The 23,657-nt window shown below is 38.6% G+C and overlaps 1 protein-coding gene across 1 annotated transcript in view; it reads left to right on the top strand.

Annotated features, from left to right (window-relative positions):
- ntrk3a (neurotrophic tyrosine kinase, receptor, type 3a) overlaps positions 1–21,775 on the top strand; it is a 220,897-nt gene extending 199,122 nt beyond the window's left edge. The window contains exons 13-17 of the mRNA XM_053506637.1: positions 484–614; positions 2,685–2,857; positions 6,153–6,396; positions 19,528–19,686; positions 21,416–21,775. Coding sequence (XP_053362612.1) covers positions 484–614; positions 2,685–2,857; positions 6,153–6,396; positions 19,528–19,686; positions 21,416–21,601 — 893 coding nt within the window. The 3' untranslated portion in view covers positions 21,602–21,775. The remainder of the gene's footprint in view (positions 1–483; positions 615–2,684; positions 2,858–6,152; positions 6,397–19,527; positions 19,687–21,415) is intronic.
- The last annotated feature ends 1,882 nt before the right edge of the window (positions 21,776–23,657 follow it).

The following is a 23,657-nucleotide window of genomic DNA, read 5'->3' as shown; positions in this document are numbered from 1 at the left end:
ATATAAAGGAGTGTGAACTTCTCCTCTGTCCTGGAGATGTCGAAAACCTCTAATTGTTACAAAGCACTGACACTGGAGACGTTACACAAACATCTCCTTACTTCAATAGGACAGAGTGCATGTCCCACTAAATGGGCAGAACATGTGCTTAAATATGAGCCTGCACCAGTCTCAGAGCTGCTGTTATAGAGAGTTAATCAACATGATTAATCAGATCTATCGTTTTGATATGATGAGGTCCAGTGGAAAGGCTTTGAGGCGATCTCCCAAAGCTATTGGTGAGAAATATCATTTCATAAAGATCAAGAGGACCTCTGTACACTAACAAGGTTTTGTCTTTTGTCTTTTCATCCAGTATTATGTTTAATATTTTAAATTTTTTCACTTTACTAGGTTTTAAATATATGTATTATCATGAAACGGTGTCACTGTCTCGCGTCTTTTTTTAATCTGTTAAATGTGCCTTTCTTTTTTCCTTCGCAGACGTGCAGCACATAAAGCGCCGGGACATCGTGTTGAAGCGCGAGCTCGGCGAGGGCGCCTTCGGGAAGGTCTTCCTGGCAGAGTGTTACAATCTCAGTCCCACCAAGGACAAGATGCTCGTCGCCGTGAAGGTAAGGGATGACCGGCGTGTGACTTTGCTCTCCGCTTCCACAAGGTCATGGCTCTTTAAAGATCTGGTTAATAGTGCATGGGGATATTTATCTGAGAATAATACGGTATGATGATGATGATGATGATGGTGGATCAAGTGGTAGGAGATCAATGACAGAAAGAAAGGTCTGCTTTTTACAGGGTCTGGGATCGATTGTAGAGAAGGGGGATGTTTGGCTTTCAGACAGCGGTTTGGTTTCCTTATGATCATGTGACTAATGGAAGATGATTTTGGCATCCGTAAAACTGCATAACATGGGGCTTAATCAGATTTGGGTCTGGGGAGTTTGGGGGCGGAGTCAGGGCCTCAGGCCCTGTGTGCACTGTGTATTCTGGTGCCTTACTATCATGGCCAACATTGACTTTTTTTGGTAGACTAAAAGTAAATAGGAATTTCCTAGTCCCAATTAAATACATGTTTGATACTGTGATAAATTGTTGATTTATTAATACAGTGTGTGTAAAGTTATTCTGGCAGGAACTCTAACACTGTAAACACTGTATAATGATGTCATGTAGTTAGAACTAGAATGTGAAGTGCAATCAGTTGGAGAACATGGGGTTTTACTTGTATTATAAATGTGCGATGTTGGAATAAAGAAATCATGACCAATTCAAACTTCATATGATTAATTTGCATAAAAAAATATATTGCGTTAAAATTTTAACGATTAAAAGATTAATTACATGCGTTAACGCATTCATTTTGACGACCTTGATTTAGTATAATGGATCTTCATTAACTAATTAAATAGGTTGTCCTGGATCAAGTGCTATTTTATATGAACTAGATTATTACTCGTTGCTGTTTTTTTTCTTGTTCCTGCGTTACGATTCTCGGGACAGGGATTTGTATCTGTGACCTCAACAAGGTCTTGAACTTCAGCTCGCATTACTCTGGATCAAACCAGGCAGACGTCTGGAGTCTATAGATCCCTGTCCGAGGGGATGAGTGAGTCGATATCTGCTGGCTTCACTGTACAGACTGACGTACAGAATGCGTCTAAACGACAGTAACTCTGCTCCTGAACCTTTATCCGTGACCTGAACCCCTTGTGAAAAAAGCCACTCACACACTCTCAGGCTGTAGGCGCTGGTCCCCAGCTTGTAACTAGCCTCAGGCATTTTCAATGATTCACGTATTTCCTTCTTCTTCTCCTTCTTTAAGCATCCAGTTTAGGAGCTTTAGGGCACCCCTGTGGGATGAACCGCAACTTATAAACATAAACATGCAGCAAATACAGGCGTTAAATTCGCATCAGCAGCTACAATGTTAACATCAAAAGTGGTTCAGGCGGTTCAGCTCAGAAATAGTGGCCATTAGGCTCTTACACTGGATTTCCCCTCTAGCAGGTGGGCTCGGCTAATCCGGTGTCTCTTATAGAGAAATAAAGCATCACCATCTGTTCTTCTGATGGCTTCATCCATCTAAATAGCTCGCCTAACAACGCGCCACACAGAGCATGAATAATTAAGACAAAAAATGGGTTCTGTACATGTTAAAGTATGGATATGATAAATCCGCAGTGTGGTAACTGTCTCCCTGATTTCTTTAAAGACATTACAAACATTACACATTTATATTAAAACCATATAACACTGAAAACCCATGCTGTAATAAGTAAACGTCTTTTTTAAATTTACGCCGCAAACAAAATTCTGGATGGTGATTGGTCAGAAGGTGCTGATTTGTTTTCTGTAGCAGCAGCTCGTTATGTTATGGTTTCTATAGCAACAGCTTATTCGCTGGGAGTTGTACAGTGACATTTTTCCATTGAAATTAATAAAATGCCAGATTTGGTGGAAATTGTATTTGTTTGTTATGTATGGAAGGAGTCTCCAGTGTCAGCGCTTTGCAACAGAGGTAATGATGGAACAAATTTAAGTTTTGTTGACATCTTTACAATTTTACATCTTACTATAAAGTGTTACACATCAAAAAGAGTTTCAGCTTTACTTCTGACTGTTACAAAGCCCTGGAACTGGAGACTCATTACAGAAATCAACAATTTTCATACATGCGATTTTAGACTCTGAAGGATCCCACGTTAGCGGCGAGGAAAGATTTCCAGCGTGAAGCCGAGCTCCTGACTAACCTGCAGCACGAGCATATCGTGAAGTTTTACGGAGTCTGCGTGGACGGAGATCCGCTCATCATGGTGTTCGAATACATGAAGCACGGAGATCTCAACAAGTTCCTCAGGTACGTCCGTTATCCAGTCCTGCAAAAAAAAAAAAAAAAAAGAACTCATTAGGTTTATAAAAACTGCTAAATTAGATAGATAAGTAAATTAAAAATATAAAATATATATAATTTTTTTTATTAAAAAAGCGGTTGATTAAAGGGCTCAACTTTCTGAGAGTTATGAAAAACTTTTACGCTTAAACAACCTCAACTGAAAACTTAAAAATAACAAAGTTAATGGGTTAACACGTTTCTAAATCCACTGCCTAAAATGGCTTTTTTTAAATGATCCGTGTTGCCTTTTTCTTGTCTTAGCCGTAAATAACTCTAACCACCTCATCCTGAAACAAACTCCACAAGTTCCTCAAAGTTCATCCTGCTTAGTTTGTTGTCTAAACCACTGAGGTCTTCTGCTTAGAGAAATCCAGTATCATGTTCGTGCCAATGGAGGAGTTGAGAGCATTTAGTAGAAAACCGTTCGATCAGAAATACGAACGCTGGCTGGTTTTTCCGCTCCAAGGCATGAACGCTGGCAACAGAAACACTGGTTACGGGGGCATTTTATTCTTTCGTTCAATAAAATTGCTCTCTTTTAAACAAGACGTTTTTACGTCCGATGAGATCGAACCGAGTTATTACAACACCCGATCAGCTTACACCGCGCTCATTGCACCCAACAGGTTGGCACAAATACCACAACACTCGCAGAGCTTTTCATCATAAAGTCTGTAAAATTGGATCCTCTGTTTACATGAAATTCTCAGAACGTGACCCAGACACGCTGATAACCTGCTGCATGCGCAACATAAACTGTGGTGAGCACCAGAAGAACACTGTTTATAGCACGAGCCTGAAGGGGGCGCTGTGGGAACTTCATTGATGGAGCAACAACACGGTGAAATCACGGTGACGACTCAGTCAGAACTCCGCCCAGTGTTTCCCTTCTTGTAGTACATCAGTGAAGTCACTAAGAGAGGTTAGTTTTGCCGTTAGCTGGTCGATGCCGTCCGTTCTACGTCCTTGTTTGGTTTTTCCAGCAGTATACCTCAATCACAAGGGGGAGTCAATCCTACATTCTTACTGGTTTCTACTGCGTTCCTGCCAAGTTGTACACGTTCTTACTGTGGTCACACAAATGTGGCACAAAAAGTCGGCTTTTATTGTCATTTAACAAAACTAGCTTAAACCTAATTAGCTGACAAGCTAGGATAACAGATTACCATCGTAAAATAACAAAACTATCTAAAAACTATACAAAAAGACAAAAAAGACAGAAAAAAAGACAACATAAAGTGCACATGCAAATGTGCAACAACAACATGACACAATGAAACGATAGTGAGATGAGTTTGACCATGAGATTAAGAACAAAAATTTAGGATTAAATGTCAGCAAACTCCTAAAGCTAAAACACAACAAATAAAAACAAGACTTCACACATACTTCAAAGCTGTAAAGAAAACTGAAAGTAAAGAACAGATTAGAGTTAGCTTTTAAAAATGAAACTGGTAACATGCAGTTTAGGTGATTAATATAAAGCTGATGTGGTTTAGCATCATATCAGTAAATCATCTTCTGAAACAGAAGAGTTTTCTTTATTTTAAAATTCAACAATGAATAAAAGCGCAGGCCTTCACGTTTGTCACGTTTGTAACAAACACCTTCTTTATGACCTGAAGCTCCAGCGAGTGTCCTGCTCTCTCCCGTGTGTTACTCCTCACTCGCTCGGCTCGTCTGATCTAGCGCGTGTAATATTTAATCGCTTTTATGAAAATCAGACCCTGATGACGGCAAGTACGGGCTGAGAAGCAGCGGATTTCATTTCCTGCCGATGCTCGGTCTCCGGCGCGAGTGATCAGAGTGTGATGGATGAGGAACGAGCTTTCTGCAGAGGAACTGCGCGAAAAACACAACGCGAGATGATACACTGCGTACATCGGTTCTGACAAGACCCGTCCTGGGAGCGCGAATCGCTTTCTAACTCCTGCTGCCTGGATTAAGAGCATAACATAATGACATCGGATAACACACACACACACACACACACACACACACACACACCTAGAGACTGCTGAGAATTATGCTCCTGGGTTCCCTCGAGTTCCTGCATGCTGTTGCTTTGGCACAGAGCGCGGGTTCTGCCTGATGGAGAGCGATCGTGACTGGAATGCGGCCTTGCGAGGAGGATAATGCCGTTAGCGTTAGCAATACAATAATGCTCTGACTTTTAGTTTCCAATAATGAAACACTCCAAGGTTCTTCATTAAAGTAATACGAGCGCAGCAACAAAAACAAAAAGGATTTTTAAACAATGTGCTTTATTTTAATCTAACAACAATTTATTTAAGCAAAAAAAATATATAAAAAAAATTACTTGTGTGAAGTTTAAATATAACATATTACATTTACCTTAAGATACACAAACTTGAGAAAACTCAAATAGATATACAATAAATTTCAAGTTTTATCTCCCAATTAAGGCAGTTAGTAAAGTGTAAATATTTGTAATTAATTTTAACAATACATATGAGGCCCTTTATATTCACTAATGTTCTTTAAAAATGATGTAAAACAACAAGAGTTAGTTTGTGTATTCATTTGAGTTAAATTGATCTAATAGTTATAAATCTGGAAATATTTTTTTTATTATTGATCTTTTTTTTATTTTACTTAAAATTATTAATGTTTTTACTATTGTTATTATTTTTCATTATATATTTAAATTGAACTATACATTTTATTATAAATACGTCTTAATTATTATTAATTCTCTGTTAGTATTTAATGAAGAATAGCTTTAATATATTATATTTTCAATTATTATTATTATTATTATTATTATTTTATAAATAATTAATAAATATATTAATTAGTTGCTTAACTAATTAAAGTTTGAAAATTCCAAACTTAACAGTATATTAACTTAGAAATCAGATCAATCAAGTATTTTTTTTCTTTTTTTTTGCATTTTGTATTTTTCCTCTTCTTCTTTGGAGTCCAGTAGGATCTTTCCAGCCTATTGAGGAATTTTTCAGTCTAGTCTTTCCTAAAATAAAGTATCTTATGCTTCCTTGCCTGGATCTTGACTTAAAGTCTTGTCTTAAAGATGTACGGTACTTACAGTATGTAGCTGAATAAATGCACGAGTGCAAACCAGCCTGTTTGTTTGCTACAGTATTCAGATACAAATCTATGTGTTTATTTTAATCTCCTATACAGGTTTGCTGCGATACTATACCTCGAACATTGTGGATGATTTTCCTTTTGCGTCATTTCCCTGAAATGTTCTGTATCTTGTTCGGTTTCCTAACAGAGCTCACGGCCCTGACGCCATGATCCTGGTCGACGGCCAGCCGCTGCAGACGAACGGGGAGCTGGGTCTGTCCCAGATGCTGCACATCGCCACTCAGATCGCAGCGGGCATGGTGTACCTGGCGTCTCAGCACTTTGTGCACCGAGACCTGGCGACACGCAACTGCCTGGTGGGGAACGGGCTGCTGGTGAAGATCGGAGACTTCGGCATGTCCAGAGACATCTACAGCACTGACTACTACCGGGTGAGTCGAGATCGCCACCATGCATGTCGTATACGTCTGTAGGACGTCTTCACTGAGCATCCAGAGAGCCAAGAATGTACACAGAACCACAGAGGACCCTGTTATCAGGAATAAACCCCTGTGAGTGTGTCAGACGGCTACGGTAAAATAATCAGCGGCGTGGTTGCGAACATTTCTGTAACAATCTATTTGGTTTATTTTATTAAATTTTTGGAGAAATACAGTAAGAATGCTGCGACTTGCAGCATTTTCACCAAAACTGAACCACTGCCTTTGACTAGTTTATACGAGTTTATGCAAAATATATAAAAAAAAAAAATCACAGGATCCCCATCTACAGACCTTCTGTCTCATTTAAACTCTTCCCTGCAAGTTAACATCACAGAATCTGTTACTGTTTTCTTGCGTCTTTGTGTTCAGCTTCACGCCAGACGTGTTTCTCAAATAGTCAAATATTATAGTGTGACTAAACACTTCTTTTAGAAAAATGATCATATTATCTTACCAAGTAAAAATATCTTTAATACAGTTAGATTTATCTACACTTTCCTAAAGTAGGATTGCAACAAATCAAATGCACACAAGTCCTACATGTACAAGCTTTTAAAGTTACAAACATGCACTTGCGCGTGTTCAACCGTGGTATTTAGATCACATGTCCGACGAACATTGTCACGTGCGTGCAGCGGGAATCGTCTGCAAGTGCAGTTCAAATCCAGGATGTAAAAGCAACGGCGATGAAGCTGGTACTGATGAAAAGCGTCGAGCGATAGAGACAAAAATGAAAATAATTGAGAGAATTGAGCAAGATAAAAAGATGACAGACATCACTCGTTCTTTTTACATGAATTGCCCAACATTTGGCACGATTCTGAGGAACAAGGACAAAATCATGGAACATGTTAGTTTTATACTGCGTACATTTCTAATCAAATTTCACTAAAATTTTAGGGGAAAAGTCTGTGTTCTATTGGCAGATAATTTGCTTGTTTTAGCAATCTTTTTTTTTGCAGGAAACAAAATTCTCTGCCCATAGAACAGGACATTCTTGCTTATAACTTGTTATAGAAATAAGGTAAATGGTCTTATATTTGTTAAACATTTTTTAAACCTATTTTAAACAATTACAGAGGTTTGACTAAATTCAAGACAATTTCAGTTACATTTGCATCATTTACATTTAGGCACTTGGCTTCTCTCATTATAGATCTGAGCAGTTGAGGGTTAAGGGCCGCGCTCAAGGACCCAACGGTCGTGGGGTTTGATCCTGGGATCTTCCAAACCGCCTTAACCACTGAGCTACATCTGACCCCAGTTGCTTAGATGTAGATGCTAAGATTTTTGGCAGTGTGCATTTATTTCTAGGGTGATTCATTATGTTAGACTAATACCTTTAACTAAATTAATCATTTTAATTATCGTTTGAACATTCAGTCATTAATTATTCATTTATTGTGATTGTTTAAGGGTAAAGCCAAATAGATCCTAATAATTAATGGAAGGAGTCTCCAGTGTCAGTGCTTTTTCATGACAGGGGATTTTACACTCTTTCAGTCTAAAGGGAATGAAAAGAGGCTGATGAGGGAGCGAGTGTTTAAAGCTGCTATAACACAAGTGACAACAGGACCTAACTCGTCTTACAGAATAAAACGAATAAACAGTAAGGTGTGTGAGACTGTAGTAAACAGGTATTAGGTATAAGAGGAATAAAACACTTTATAGGAAATAATCATGTCGCTAACATGTGCACGTCTAGATATTTATTTATTTATTTATTTATTTGTCTTTCCACCAGACCTGAACTAAACTGCAACGCAACGCACCTCGCTCCATAATTGATTTCGAAATGGTTTTGAAATTTATCTCCTATAAAGACGCCAGGGGCAGAATGGGGTGATTAATTCACCTTCAGACGGCCACACAGTCCACATTCATTCTGGATCTGGGGTTTGTAAATTGTGATCGATTGATAATTACTTGGCTAAACTTGGCCCATGTTTCATTTCTCTTTGACAGCGGGGAACATAGTGTGATGAATGCAGCCTGTAGCTCTGCGTGTAACGTGTCCATCTGTTTACGCCACTTCACAAACGTCCTGCTGCTTTCACTCACAAACTGCTTTAAAGAGATGCTGAAAGTTATTTAGTGACACTATATAAAAATATCGATTCATGCAATTATTATTATTATTATTATTATTATTATTACTATTATTTTATTATTATTTTTGGATAATAAATATTACTATGCTATATTAGATTCTGTATTAGGTTTATATATGTGAAAGCATTAAAAGATGAAGTTATACAGTATATGTATAATAAAACTTTAAGTAATAATTATTATTTGTTCAAATATTAAAGGATTTACCCTTATAGATATATTTTTATGGAATTTTAATGCGAGCTTGAGGTAACATACAGAGTAGATATGCTAAATTGAAAGTTAAATGAAAAATGGCCCATATACAGTATATATTATAAAATAATAGACCTTAAAAAATCATTATTTTATCTCAAAATTCAACAGTTGCCACTGTACATTTTAAATACGCACTCATGAGGGTGCAACTGAAATCTACTTAATAAACACAATCTCACACCTTCATTCCGCGCACTTCACGGTAACATAAAAATTTTACTTAATTCCAAATTTCTACAGATGGCATTGTGAATTTTTTAAAATGTGCTTTGCAATTGAATTCCACGTGAACAAAGTCGCAGACACATCTAGTGTTAAATAAACTTGCTGATTAATTATTATTATTATTATTGTTATTATTATTATTATTATTACTGCAGTATTTTAATCTAATGCATGTTTATTCATTTATTTATGTATTCATGAATCAAGTCATTAAGTTATTTATTAGCTGCTAAAATAATTGTTTTAGAAAATGTCAAATTTTTGGCACTAAAGTAAAGTTTTACATTTTATATATATTACCACTACTACTACTACTACTAATAATAATAGGCCTAATAATAATAATAACAATTAGCATTAGTATTTAATACTATTTATTTTAATAACTATTTATTTTATTTATAAGTATTTACCTATTTATTTATTTATATAAATGTTTCTCTTAAATATATAACTACATGTTTGAAACACTTCCCTAGTTTTAGCACTAAAACAACATTTGATATTTAAAATGTTAATTATTATTATTATTATTATTATTATTATTATTATTGTTGTTGTTTTTATTGTAGTAGTGGTGGTGTTTAGGTAAAGTGTTTAAAAGGAATATAATATTACTAAAGATGTTTGTTGTATTAAATCCATGTTTAAATTAGTATTTTTGTCCTTTTTTATAGTTTATTGTTCAGCACATTTCTTTAATCCTTGCCTAATCCTCTGCAGGAGGTATAAAAACAAGTGAGGTTTTAAACTTTAAAAAAATGCACTAAAAGGAACAAACACCCTTAAAGTAATAATATATCAGTGGATAATGAATACACGGATCTCTCAGATTAACACAGTGTGAGGAAAGTTGCTAAATGAGCCACGTTTTTTTCTCTAAATGATCTAAAGCACCGCGCTTTATCTCTCTGGGTCAGCAGTACGCTGCTAGTCATGAAGGAAAAAACAACATCATTGTTCTCCTCCTTTTTTAATCTTGCTGTCCTGGTAGGAGGGGTATTGGGGTGTTTGTTACTTTGATGAAGTTTCCTTCAGCGACCTTAAAAGAGGCAGATTTTTAACAAATAAAAACCAGAAGTAATTACGGATCTCCGTGGGTCTAACATGATTTCGGAGGTGCTGCGTTAAGCGAGGCTTTTGCTGCTGTCAGAAAGATTTCACGACTGGAATAGAGAGTTTACCGCACGGCCGCAGGTTCAATTAACCTGCATTACAGCGAACAACCGTGTGGCGACAATACTGCCGTCAATCTCCATATCCGTCACCGCTTCCCTTCTTCCCACAACACACATCCAGGAGATGACTTGAGAAGAATGACTAAAAGGAAACCACCAGGAGCGAGCTACAGGAGTGATTTAAGGGTTGACTGGTAATTAAATTCTTTTAAATGGCAAAGCTGTTTCAGATTTATTAATAAAACTCATTTAAATAAGTGGTTTAAAATAAAGTGTAAAAAAGAGAAATATTTATAAGATGGAAAGTAATCTATATTTTAATCAATTTACGTTAAAATCATTTGTCAGATGCCCTTATCCCGAGCAACTTACATTTACATTATTCATTTGTTTTCAACCTGGGACCTTGTGATCCAACATGTTAAAAAACATTCTAAACTTTAATCATAATTAAAAGCGTATGTTAGATTTGTGTCATGTACTGTATGTTTATTATGATTATTTTATTATTATCATCCAGAAACAGCCATAGCTAAGCATTTTATAAATGACAATGACCTCCACCAGAAACAGTTTGGAAAGCTAAAGGAACATGGACTCATGGAACAAGGGCAGGTCTAGCTCAGTGGTTATGGTGTTGGACTACTGATTGGAAGATCCCAGGTTTTTACCGCACCACCACCACGTTGGCCCTGTTGGTTCCCTGAGCAAGGCCCTTAACCCCCAATTGCCTAAATGTATAAGGAGAAAAAAAATTTAGTCACCGTGGATAAGGGCGTCTGTCAAATACTGTTAATGGAAACCTGGGATGATAGATATCTGCATTCGCAGAAGCAAATCATCAAGAAAATGTAGTACAAGAGAATACTATGTGTATGAATATGGAACTGTTGGTGTCTCAGAATTAAAAAAAGCCGGACATATAGGATATTACAAACATATTGTTGTTGGTCTTTTGGATTTCTGGGTCAAGAGTCGCAACAGCAGACCATCCAATCTGTACACAAACTGGGAACAGGTTTTTATGCTGGATGCCCTTTTTGACAAAACCCTGCCATTTCATCCGGGCTTTGGACCGAAACTGCATCCAGTGGCTGGGGTTTGGGCATGGGCTAGGGAAGCAAGCCTGGGACTTCCACATGCCCTGTGGGTATTGCACACATATGAAAAGTTTCTGGTCTAACGAAAGTAAAATAAATCATGAAAACAATGGAAAGGAACAGAGTATGGAGGATGAAAGAATCATGGGAACATAGGACAGCGATCCCTGGAAAGATAGAACCCAGTAAATGTCTAAATGTCCTGGGAACCTCCTAGGAATCAGAGGAACTCGAGAATATACTACCTGGTATTAACACTGATTAGTAGTTGCTGATTAGAAGCTTGGCAGTTCAAGCCTCAGCTCCACCAAGATTCCTCTGTTGGGGCCTTAAGCAAGGCGCTTAACCCCATCTGCTCCAGAGCTGCCATCCTATCCTGCCATGCAATCCTGACCTGATACTCTAGTAATCTAATAGTATTCTTCTCCAGAGTATTCGACCTAACAACTATCAAAGCAACCTGGTTTTCAGTAATGCCTCAGCAGTGTCACAGGCTGATCGTCTTCATGCCTTCATGATGCAGTCATTCTTCTTAAAAGAGCCTTGCCCAAATATTGAGTGCAAAAATAAACTTGTTTTATTTTTTATTTCAGTATTGTAAATCCCTTATATATACTGTACCTTATATATATACCTAAAATAACCTTTGTGCTAATATCTGGAGATATGGGATATTTTTATTTTCATGAGTTGTAAGTTATAATTATTAAAATTAAAACAAAAATACCTAAACAACAACAAAAACAACAACTAGAATATGTAAGTTTCACTTCCAAATTAAGTTCCAACCGAAAATTACCTTTTTCACAATATAAAATTTTTTTCAAGGAAAAGGATATAATTATAAAACACTTTGATAAGCATACTTAATACTTGGATTGGGAGTAATGTGGTTTGCGAGTGTTATTAAGATTTTTAATATATTTTAACTTGAAAAACAGGCAAGTCTTGGTTTACGAGTACCGAGTATTATGTATCACGCATGCGCTTCTTGTTTTGACGCAGAGTGTCACGTGATCACAAGTGAGCCAATGGTTTTTCTCTCTCTTGTGCTGCGGAATTGTGGGTAATCATCTCCCCTGCTGGGTCTTAGTGCGCGTCTCTTACTGGTATAATCAACATCTGCGCACACCTGTATTGTTTACTATAACATTGTAACTACGTGTGTGTGTGTATAAAACATATTTTACTTTGTGTGTAGAGCGCGCATGTACTGTCTCTTATAACACACGTGTGTGTGCACGTGTAAAGCAAAAGAAAGTCTCATTAGAGATAAAAGATACATTTTCTCCCTCTTTGTTTAAGCCTGTCGTTATGTGCGTGCGCGCGTAATTTGACAACATGCCCCTTCACACACACACTCTCGCCTTTTTTGTGGTATGAATCATTTGAGTTTCTATTATTTCTTATAGGGAAATTAGCTTTGACTAATAAGTGTTTTGGAAAACGAGCCTGCTTCCAGAACGAATTATGCTCATAATCCAAGGTTCCACTGTATAAACAAAAGTAATAATTGTAATGATGCGAACTGCGCATTCATTTTTCAGAACGGGCAGATCCGCCGGCTGCTACCATGTGGAGTTTACGCAGGCAAAGGCGCGGCCATTTATAGGCGCGGCCATCGCCAGGCGATGTCACAATCAGTGTAAACGTGCCGCACCTGGCGGCTGTCTATATTAGGGTCCTGATAACTCGGCACTTCGTGTGATCATTTAGGTAGCACCGGTAAGGTATCAGGGCCAGAGACAAAGCAAGAGAAAGAAAAAAAAGGAAAAAAGAAAAGAAAGGAAGGTAGAAAAAGCACACATAGTGTACAAGACAGAGGTAAAAATCCAGCCTCTGTCTTCCTAAAATGCCGGCGTGTGAGAGAGAGAGAAAGGGAGAGCGACAGTCCAGCATGCGCGCTCAGTTTAATAATGCAAAGCACAAAAAACAGTCTGTCTCATAAATCCTCGGTAAGGGTGAACGCCCCGAGAGGGTATAAGATTTTTTTTTTTTTAGTTTCCAGAGCCTCGTCCGTTCTCGCATAGATGGCGGAGCTCTGTTTTTTTGTGTTTTCAGTTTTTTTTTTTTTTTCTAATTAATAATACTACGCCATCTCAAAATGGGAAGGTCTTCCCGTGCGTATCATAAGCACTCTCACAACTCCTATTTCATTGACTCTAAAGCCCTACGTTAGGGCTCTTATAAACATTATTACATCTCGTGGCGCGGCTCTCCAATCCGCACGTAACGATAATGCTGTTAATTTCAATTGCCAATAATTTATTAGTATTCCATAATGTGTGTGTGTGTGTGTGTGTGATCTTTCCCACAAGCTATTGACTAGATTAGCCATGCTATTGATTTAGCGACACAATTGCAGCATGACTCACTTCCTGTTCTCAGCATGTCAAATGCTTTCTAATTGTTCTGCTTTTCAATACGCTGCCCTTTTGAGATTGCATTGATGCTTCTTGTCACCTTCCCTGTCGTCCGTAATTCTGTTTCCAGACGAATCCCCCGCCATCAGCCCCCGCCGCATTTATCTGCTCCGTGTTTTTTCACGCAGGAAGGAGTTGCTGGGAGATGGCCAGACACAAATGAATTAAATTAATAAAAAACTGATCCATTCATTTAGCCCTCACAAAGCTCTGGCACAAACAGATGGAGACAAACAAGACACTTTCTAGCAAAAACGCTGACATTTTTTTTGTAACCCGAAAAAAAAAATATTGGCAAGACAAACAAAAGAAAAACAAAAAGATTATGATAATTTTCGATGTGCTGTGTGCTTTGTTTAGTATCATAATTGATAATTATGTTATTATTGTTGATTGATCTTGAAATTTTCACGTCTAGATCAGAGGAAGACAACAATGTCTTTACTTGAAATACACTAATGAGAGTAAAATGCCTTCCTAGAAAGCCAAACAAAAAACACTGGCTAGCAAAATTCAGAACACTTTGAAATAAGTGTAAACCCTAACTAGCAATAAGCTAAAAAAAATAAAGCACTGGCAAAATACCATAACTAAATGACATAAATATATATATATATATATATATATATATATATATATATATATATATATATATATATATTTATTTATTTATTTATTTTATTTTTTTTATCAAAAAGCCAAAACTCTCAACAGCATAAAGCTACAAAACTGAAGGAAATTAAATAAATAAATAAATAAATACTCTAAAACAGGCAAACTGTTAACTAGCAAGAAACCCAGTTGCTGATTAGCCAAAAGCTAAAACACTCACTTGCAAAAGGTGTCTGAAACACTGCCTACAGTAGATTACACTGATCGTACGTCATATTAACGTTAAACCGTTCCGACCAGCAAAAAGAAAAAAGCTGGAAAGCCTTAAAAGCTGAGAGAAAGCGAAAATATGACAAGAAATATGGCAGGGCGGAACGAGAGCTAATGTCTGTTTGTTCCACCTCATTGGCGTCTCTGTTATGAGCTGTCTCTTGAGATGAAGGGATCACTGTGAACTGAGAGCAGGGACGCGTGTCTGATGATCACGCTGGCCCTGTTCCCTTGTTTCCTTCACTTCAATATGGCAGAACTCATAGCACTTCCTGTTAGCGGTCAATGCTAAGTGCAATTACAGACTAATTTAAGTTGTATAAAGGCTTTTTTTTAAGCAAATTAGCAACATATCTGAGAATATGTTTACACTCTTGACTTGAAATTCTGCCTCGTTTCACATTTTCTTAAATGGCTTAATGGCTCTGTGTTCGTTATCCAGCTCATTCGTTATCCACAGTCATTAGCTAACCCATGCTTGGTGTCCATACTGGGTTTCCCAGTTACCTAGCAACGGCTTTCTCATGACTTTAGCCGGTGAGTTTCCCAAAGCATGGACTCATGAGTCTCGTGTGAACATTCATGCGCCTCGGCTAATATTCTGGAACCTTTAGAGGAACCACAAAAAGGGTTGTGCAATAAACATTTTAATAGACTGCTGTTTAGTTTAGAGTAGTTATGGCGAATCAGTGATGTTTTTGCTTAGTTGATATATGCAAAACACTAACAATGACAAAAATGTTTCAGTAAGCACAGCTAGCTGAATTGCAAAGCACATTTCCATGTTAGCAGCACAGTCTTAACATGCTTTAAAGCAGGGACTGAAAGCTTCTTAAAGCCCTTTGTCCCGAGGTCCTATGTTCCAATGATCATATGTTGCAGGAGTCCAATGTTCTTAGATTCTGTGTTTTAAGGTTCCTAGATTCTAAGTTCTCAGATCCTGTGCTTTAAGAATCTGAGATTGCTACAGTACTGTTTTCTAAGGGTTTGAGGTTGCTAAAGTTAGTACTCCCATTCCCGTGTCCCGTTTACCCAGGTACCTGTACTATGTGCCAAGGGTCTGAAGTTTCTAAAGTTCTACATCCACAGTTCTGGTGTTTTAATGGTCTGATGTTGCTAGTGTATTATGCTCTCAGGGTGTTTTTTCACATTGGGCACGATTGATTTATAGCATGCCCAGGAATGATTGCTCCCACCCGCCCTCCCCAATGCATCTACTTGGTTTGTGAGCTGCCATTAAACACTGGAGAAGAAGAGAACGAGGAAGTTAACCTTCACTGTACACCTAATATTATTGATATTGCAGGAAAAAAAATGTCAACAGTAATGCTCTTATGTGCCTACCAGCCGTGGCTGTGTAGGTCAGAGGAAGAGATTGGTGTGTTCTATGTGCACACAGAGATTTTGGAAGAAACAGATGGCACTGATGATGTTGCTGCATGCAAACAGCAATTTACTTCCATGCTTAGGTATGATAGGTTTCCATATCTGATTCGATCTGTGCCTAGGTGCACTCTGTCGTTCTCAAGGACACCTTCTACAGTGGGCTCAAGCATGGTTCCAGAGCACCTACTGATTGTGTTCTCACTGATTAAAATGAACCACACTTTGGGATCGAGTGTTCTCAGAAACAATTCCCTGGCCCTAAGGTGAAATCTTGGGTTGCCATGTTAGCAGCCTACAGGTCCAACTCCCAGGTCCTACTGTATGTTCCCAAGTCCTGTGTGTCAAGGTTCTTATGATGCTGGAATACTATGTTCCAAGGGTCTGAATTTTAAAAGTTCTTATGTTCCCTGTGTTACCAGATCTTTTTTTTTTTTTTTTATTATTGCATTTTAGGTTTTATCAAGAATTTTGGAATTACAGCCCATAAAGAAAAGTTGTTCTGGCGCATTACATAGCCAGTACAGTATGTGACAAGGATTTCATAAACATAGATTCCTCGAAATGTGGTTTACTATGTTCCCAAGTCCTAAGTTTAAAGGGCCCTACATTTATAAGGACTTATGTTTTTTTCTAGGACCTTATAGTTCAAGGCTTCTATATTTCAGGGGTCTGGTGTTTCAAAAGTGCTTCAATTGCTTCAAGCTTCCTGAGTTTGTAATAAGCTATTAATGTGTAATTTAGTTTTGGTGTTGGACATACACTTGTATGGTGGTTCAGAACAAAAGGGATGCATACCTTAATCCATCATTGTATCTCTGTAAGATCTTTGACTCGGGTGTCACCACAGACACACAGACACAAGGCGAGGTCTTTTGGTAAAAGGGTAGTTTTATTAAGTATAATGGGAAAAGGAAAGGGAACTGAGGATAGAGGAAGGAAAAGAGGGGAAGGAGAGAAGGGAAGGGTTAAACATGCAGGTCCAGGCATGCCTAGCTGGCAGAGGGGCACTTGGCTGGTTAACATAAGCAGTGACGGAGTGGCAAAGTATGTTGACGTGGACAGCGGCTCCTTCCGGCCCTTCAACACAGAGGCCGCGATAGCGCTAGCCTTTCTCATCGCTGGGTTGTGGACAGAAACCCAGCAGGTGCACTTTACGCTGCGGCAGCTTGTGCAGGTAAGCTTGTGTACGATGCCACTCACGTGTGCAGAAGGGTCCTCATTGGTGGCTTTAAAGCAGCAGAGTGGTTTTTCCTTACTTTTGCTCATGAAGGTTTTAATGCAGACTTAACTCCTCTATTCGATGAAGCACCCAGTTGGCTTCGCCCAGCCATCCATTTGGTCATGATTTCCGATAGACTTTGGACCCAGGACTCAGCTCCTACGGCACTTTTATGATGTGGCTGGAGCACAAGGTCCATTCATTCATCAATTTGTCCTTAGCCATGCTGAATCAGGTGGCCCCGCCCCTTCACACCGCTGGCGTGTGGGATACCGCCTCTGTAGGGAGCGAAAAAGATTAAGGACATGCCCATCACTAGTTAGTTGTATTTGGTTTCCTAATATTAAAAGCTGTTTTTTGTACTCAAATCTATCTACACTGCCATACTGATTCTTAATAACACTCTCTGACTCTGTGTGTGTGTGTGTGTGTGAGAGAGAGAGGTTTTTTGTGAACTGCACTAATGAGCTGTGTAATCAGCACGCAGCTGCCACTTAAGAGATGAAAGCCACAATAACGGTGTGGCTATCATCAAAACATCACCAACGCTTATCATACCACAGATATAATTAACACACTTCCACACACACCAAGAGGAAATGGATTTTGGACAAAGCAGGCCGGTGCAGTGATGATTAAAGCCACATTGTCCTAATCGATTAGTATTTGGCTGAAAGCAACAGTTTATTTCTCGGTGCTCTGAAGCTGTAACACTCCTTTAACACTTTAAAGTTGTTTTTTCTCTTTTTCTAAAATCTTTTTATTTTCGCCAGTCTTATATTTTCGGTGTCCTATTTTTTTTTATAGCATTAATGAACTAGGGTTCTATGTTGTCAGGTTATTCACTTCCTACGGGTCTGAAGGGGTTCTCTTTTTTTCCAAAGTCACATGTTCCCAGAGTTTTAGGTTTCCTATTACCAGAGTCCTATATTTCTGAGGTCACATGTCCATGGTTCCCTGAGTTCTATGTGCTCAGGAACCTATACTCCCAGATTTCTTTATTTCATTTGTCCTACGTACCCAGGGTCTTATGTAACCAGGGTCATAGGTCACCCAAGCCATATGTTCCCAAAGCCATATGTTCCCAGAGTCCAATGTTGCCAGTGTTGTATATCCCCAGAACCTTAAATTCACATAGTTCTGTGTTTCCAGGGTCCTATGTTCCTAGAGCCCTTTGTTCACAGAAACCATACGTTGCCAAGTCCTATATTCCCAGAGCCTTATGCTCTCAGGGCCCTATATTCCCAGGTTCTCACATTCCAAAGGTTTATGTTCCCATAGTCCTATTTTCATCGGGCCTTAGGGTGCCAGGGTCCTAAGTTTCCACCAACATATTTCCCCTTATTTTTAATTAACAGAGTCGTATATTATCAGTAATCTAAGCTCACATAGTAGTATATAACCAGGACCCTTTGTCCATAATGTCCTATATTTCCCATGACTCCGAGTCCATGTCCCCGGGGGCCTATCGTTCCACAGGCTTATATTCACAGTTCTGATGTTCCCAGAGTTCAATGTCCACAAACTTTTCTCATTGTTCCATGGTTCTGGGTTTCCAGAGTTCCATCTACCTCAGATCCTTTGTCCCTGTTGTTCTTTCTTCCCAGAGTTTCATGTTCCAAGTTCTTAAGCTTCCACAAGCCAGTATTCTGAATGTCTCAGTTACTTATGTTTATTGTTCTTTATGCTGCCGTACTCGTCCTTTAACATTAACAAAGGACTTCCATTAAGCCTGGTATTTTTTAAACTGTTTATTAAATCATGAAAAAAATGTGTTTACTACCAAAGAAAGTTTTGAGGTATGACCTTTAATGACCCCAATAACTCTAATCAAAACTTTGCTCACCCTTATCATGGCCCTTTCATACTGTACAAACTAGACACTTTTTCATTATCGATTTTTTTTCTGCAAAACTACCGGAGTCAGTGATGAGCCCGAAATCCACTTTGATACAAACATACGAAACAGTAATAAGAAATCATGAGCAGAATAAGTCAAGCGCTGAACACAAAAATTAGGGGGATGTTTTAGCACCATTAGCATGAAAAATAATTGCCTTTGCTTGTTGCTAGTGTGCGCTAATTTAGCCTGCTGTAATTAGAAAAAGTAATGCAGTTTTTTACATTTATTGCAAATAAACTGATTTTTTTTTATCGAGTGTGACTGACGTGCGTCGCGTCTTCGGTGTCTTTATCAGCAGTCTGGATTAGCTAAATGATTTTCAGCTACAGTTAATGATGTGTGTTATGTAGTCAACTTGCTATCTGACCCTTTTTTCCCCCGTACACTTTAACAGGTCGGGGGTCATACGATGCTTCCTATCCGCTGGATGCCTCCTGAAAGCATAATGTACCGCAAATTCACTACTGAGAGCGATGTATGGAGCTTCGGCGTCATCCTATGGGAGATCTTCACCTATGGAAAGCAGCCGTGGTTCCAGCTTGCTAATAACGAGGTACATGAAAGGTTTCATGTTATATAAATCCTTGATACGTGCATCGCTTTTAAAGATGTTTGTGTAAAGCTTAATAACATGCCTGTGCTGTTTAAGGGCAAAGCTGATGCCTAGAGCTTATACTTACCTACTACTCTCCTTGTGTGCAAAAAAAAATAAAAATTTTGAATTTGCAACGTTTAAATCTGCCATATTACACTCCTTTTTATTATTTTTAAAAAAGTTTACAAAGGTACATCGTGCATTCTGGCATTCCTCAAAATGCTCGCTTTCACAGTCTTTTTTTTATGATCTAGGGAAGGGAACAGTGCAGCAGTTAACCAACCTTAACCCTAACCCTAAACCTCTGCCTTGTTTCAGTGAGAAATTGAACATTTGAATTGTTCATATCAACACCCGACTTTCACAAATTTAGCGTCATTTCCAGGCTTCGGCCATTACTTGAATCTAATATGATCAGGTTTCTAAAGCCTGGTACACGTTAGTGTAACACGACGTAACCTAGCGTAGCGTGAAGTCTACATTCCTGCTGTGTGTTCTAAAATTCCCTGTTGTCCTGTCCCACTTATTTTCCATTATCTCCGCTCCGACACCACACGTGCACCGGGTAAATCCCACCGAGCCGAGCGGCGGATGCCGAGTGAGAATTATGACGAGGCTCTATTTAAAGCGTAGCCCATGGCTACCGTATTTAACCAGCAGTGGAATCAATTAAGGCTTAAGCTGAGACGACATGCACTGAGAAATTAAGTGATAGGAGCCAGCGGGGGGTTAGGGCAACAGTAGCTCCGAGTCAAATCACATGTAATGGGGGACGTGTGATGTGACCAGTCACAAGCCCGACTTCTTCTTTATAGAGCCGCTGTAACGGTCACATGTCACACACATCCTTAATGAAAAATTTAAAATAAACAAATAAACTTAGCAATGCGCAAATTGAAGAAAACAAAAAAAAAAAACTCTTATTTTGTGTTTTTTTTTCTTCAGCCATTAGCTAGCTACTTATACCTATGCTTTGGATAGCGCAGTTAGTGGATTAGCGATACCAAACCTGCTATTGTAGCTAATTATAGGTAAATTCCAGGTTGCTTTAATTAGCAATAATTGTACCAGGCAGTGCTAAGTTTATTCTATTCACCGCTAGCATTAGGAGTACTTTAGCTTAACAATCCAGTGATGTTAGTGCACTTTCATCAGGACTAGCTGCTGTTTTCAGCAGAAGAGAGTTAAATGGTGGAGAAAGTGAATGTGTTGGAGCGAGGGAGTAAATGGAGGAATAAAATGAGCAGGTAGCGGTGTAATAGTTCTCTTTACAGAGACGCTCGGCACGACTCCGCATGTTTGTAACCGTGTTTACCGTAATAAAGCGGAACACGCAGAGAACACGCGTCACAGCCGTCACCAGCCATCGGTTCCTCCTGAACAACAAACCGGGGTCTCTCTCACTACCTGTCTGTCTCTCTCACTACCTGTCTGTCCCTATCACCACCCGTCTCTTATAGAGAACACGCAGAGACTCTTATACTACCTGTCTGTCTTTCTCTCTCTCTATCATTTGTAAGATCAGATATTTCTTATAGAAGAAGAAATTTCTGTAAAGCTACCTTGTGACAGTGACTGTTGTTAAATGGGCTCTACAGATAAAAAGATTTGAAATTGAATTTAGATATTTAAGTTCTTTACTACTTTAAATCTAATGCGTTTATCTCTCTGTCTCTCGACTCTTCAGGTGATCGAGTGTATAACGCAGGGTCGGGTGCTGGAGCGTCCTCGCGTTTGTCCTAAAGAGGTGTATGACGTGATGTTGGGCTGCTGGCAGCGAGAACCGCAGCAGAGGCTCAACATTAAAGAGATCCAGAAGATTCTGTTCGCCTTGGGAAAAGCGGCGCCGGTTTACCTGGACATCCTCGGCTAAAACAACTAGTCAGAACCAGAACCGGACCTCAAGTATACAAACACTCACAAACACACACACGCACACACACACATCTGAGCAATGGGACGGACTTAAGTGCCTGCTACACTTTTTCAAACACTGGATACGAGTCTTTATGGAGCACTTTTTCCTTTTTTTTGGGTTTACCTGCTGATGGAAGTGTACAGTTCTACTGACCGGAACCAGAGACGGCTTTGGATTATTATTATTTTTTTTTTCAAAATAATAAATACATTAATTCTAAACCTGCAAAAGAAAAAAAAAACTTTTTACTTGGTTTCAGCTTGATGAAGAATTAGAGTTCATCCTTAGATTTTTTTCTCAGTGTCTCAACATGTCACGAAGGAGTAAACAATCTTTTGGAAGACGAAACCCAACGGTGGCTGGATCTTCTCTGTCACTGTAGAGAAGATTCCCAATGGGGATGTACCCTCCTGAAAACAGGAGCTTCTCACCCGATCGTGGAACTTCACGGTGCGACCAATCAGAGCGAAGGAGTTTATTTAAACAAAGCTGAATGTATATAATGTAAATTCCTGTGTCTGTATGGTAACTTATTTCTTTTCCTTTTTTTTTTTTTTTTTGCTATTTAGACCATTTTAGTTTCTTGATGTGGCGTTACAGTGAGTGAATTCTATAAATATTTTAATATGTTTTTTTTGTTTGTTTTAAATCAAATGAACATCTCATTTACATTTTAATCATGTAATTAGCGATAAAAAGTTTTTTTCGAGAAACGATAGAACGGGTTTCATACGAGCCGAGCGTCATGCGGTCACGTTCACGTTTACGCAACAAGCGTTTAAAAAATGATCACTTCCTGCCTGATAGATGCTCTAGGTTGATGATGCTTACTCTAGGACTTGTATAAGATCCCCGAAAACCTCATGAATCATTCATTTATCATGACAAATCACCTGTCAGTCATGTTGCAGAGTTAGCATTAGCATGCCAAGGTTCAGTGCCGAGCTGCACGGTTCTAAAGCAGAGATCAGAAAGAGAGATCGGAAGATTCAGATTTACAATACAAGTGCAACATCTAATGTGTGTCTGAAATCTCAAACAGTGAATGTTTTAAAATAAAGACTATTAGCATATATATCCAACATAAACTGACCAATTATTTATAAACCGTATTAAGTAAATTAGCATCTAGAAATTTCTACATTATTATTACAAATTTGAAGTTCTTTTTCATGAATAGTTTCATTTGTCAGACATTAGCGGCTAGCTGTGTAGAGAAGCTCTACGAGTTAGAGGCATGTATCCAGAATAAACAATTGATGAGGTTTTTAACAATTCCTTCCTAGTTAGCGAGATGGTTTCATGCTACAATGTTAATAGCAAAGTGAATAGTATCAGTAGCTAGGGTATGATTCTTAGGCTAATCCACAATAGCACCTTGTTAGCGGCTACACAGCTAGTCGCTAACAAGGTCACTGTTCACCTAGTAATTCTTTAAGGGTACCGTTAGCCTGCTAATGAGATAGCATTAATGTATAACCACAACGCGGGTAAAGGGATGTTTTTAGCAAATTTATTGGGTAACTTGATCGCACACAAACTTTGTTCACAAATTACACCACGCAAAATAAGATTTTGTTGGATTTCCTACATGGAATTAAACAAAATAACTGTACAAGCAAACTTTTTTCAGCTTGGTGCTGAACAATTTACAAATTAGCTTTAAGTATGGGTGGCACGGTGGTGTAGTGGTTAGCACTGTCGCCTTGAACGTACAGGTTCGATTCCCAGCCAGACTTGATTCCCATCTTTGTGTCCAAATTCAAATTTTATTTGTCACACATACTGTAATACGATATGCAGTGAAATGTTTCCGTCAGGTACTCCGGTTTCCTCCCACAGTCCAAAGATACGCGGATTAGGCTAATTGGTCCTCACAAATTGCCCGTAATGTGTGTGTGTGTGTGTGTGCCGTGCGATAGATTGGCACCCCATCCAGGGGGTTCCCTTAAGATACGGTATAGATGATGAGTGAGTGAGTGAGCTTTAAGTACATTGATGCTTTTGTATT

Source organism: Clarias gariepinus, chromosome 10 (genome assembly GCF_024256425.1).
Source record: "Clarias gariepinus isolate MV-2021 ecotype Netherlands chromosome 10, CGAR_prim_01v2, whole genome shotgun sequence".
Taxonomy (NCBI): Eukaryota; Metazoa; Chordata; class Actinopteri; order Siluriformes; family Clariidae; genus Clarias; species Clarias gariepinus.
The sequence above is the reverse complement of the archived record's forward strand: the minus strand, read 5'-3'. Positions and strand labels throughout refer to the sequence as shown.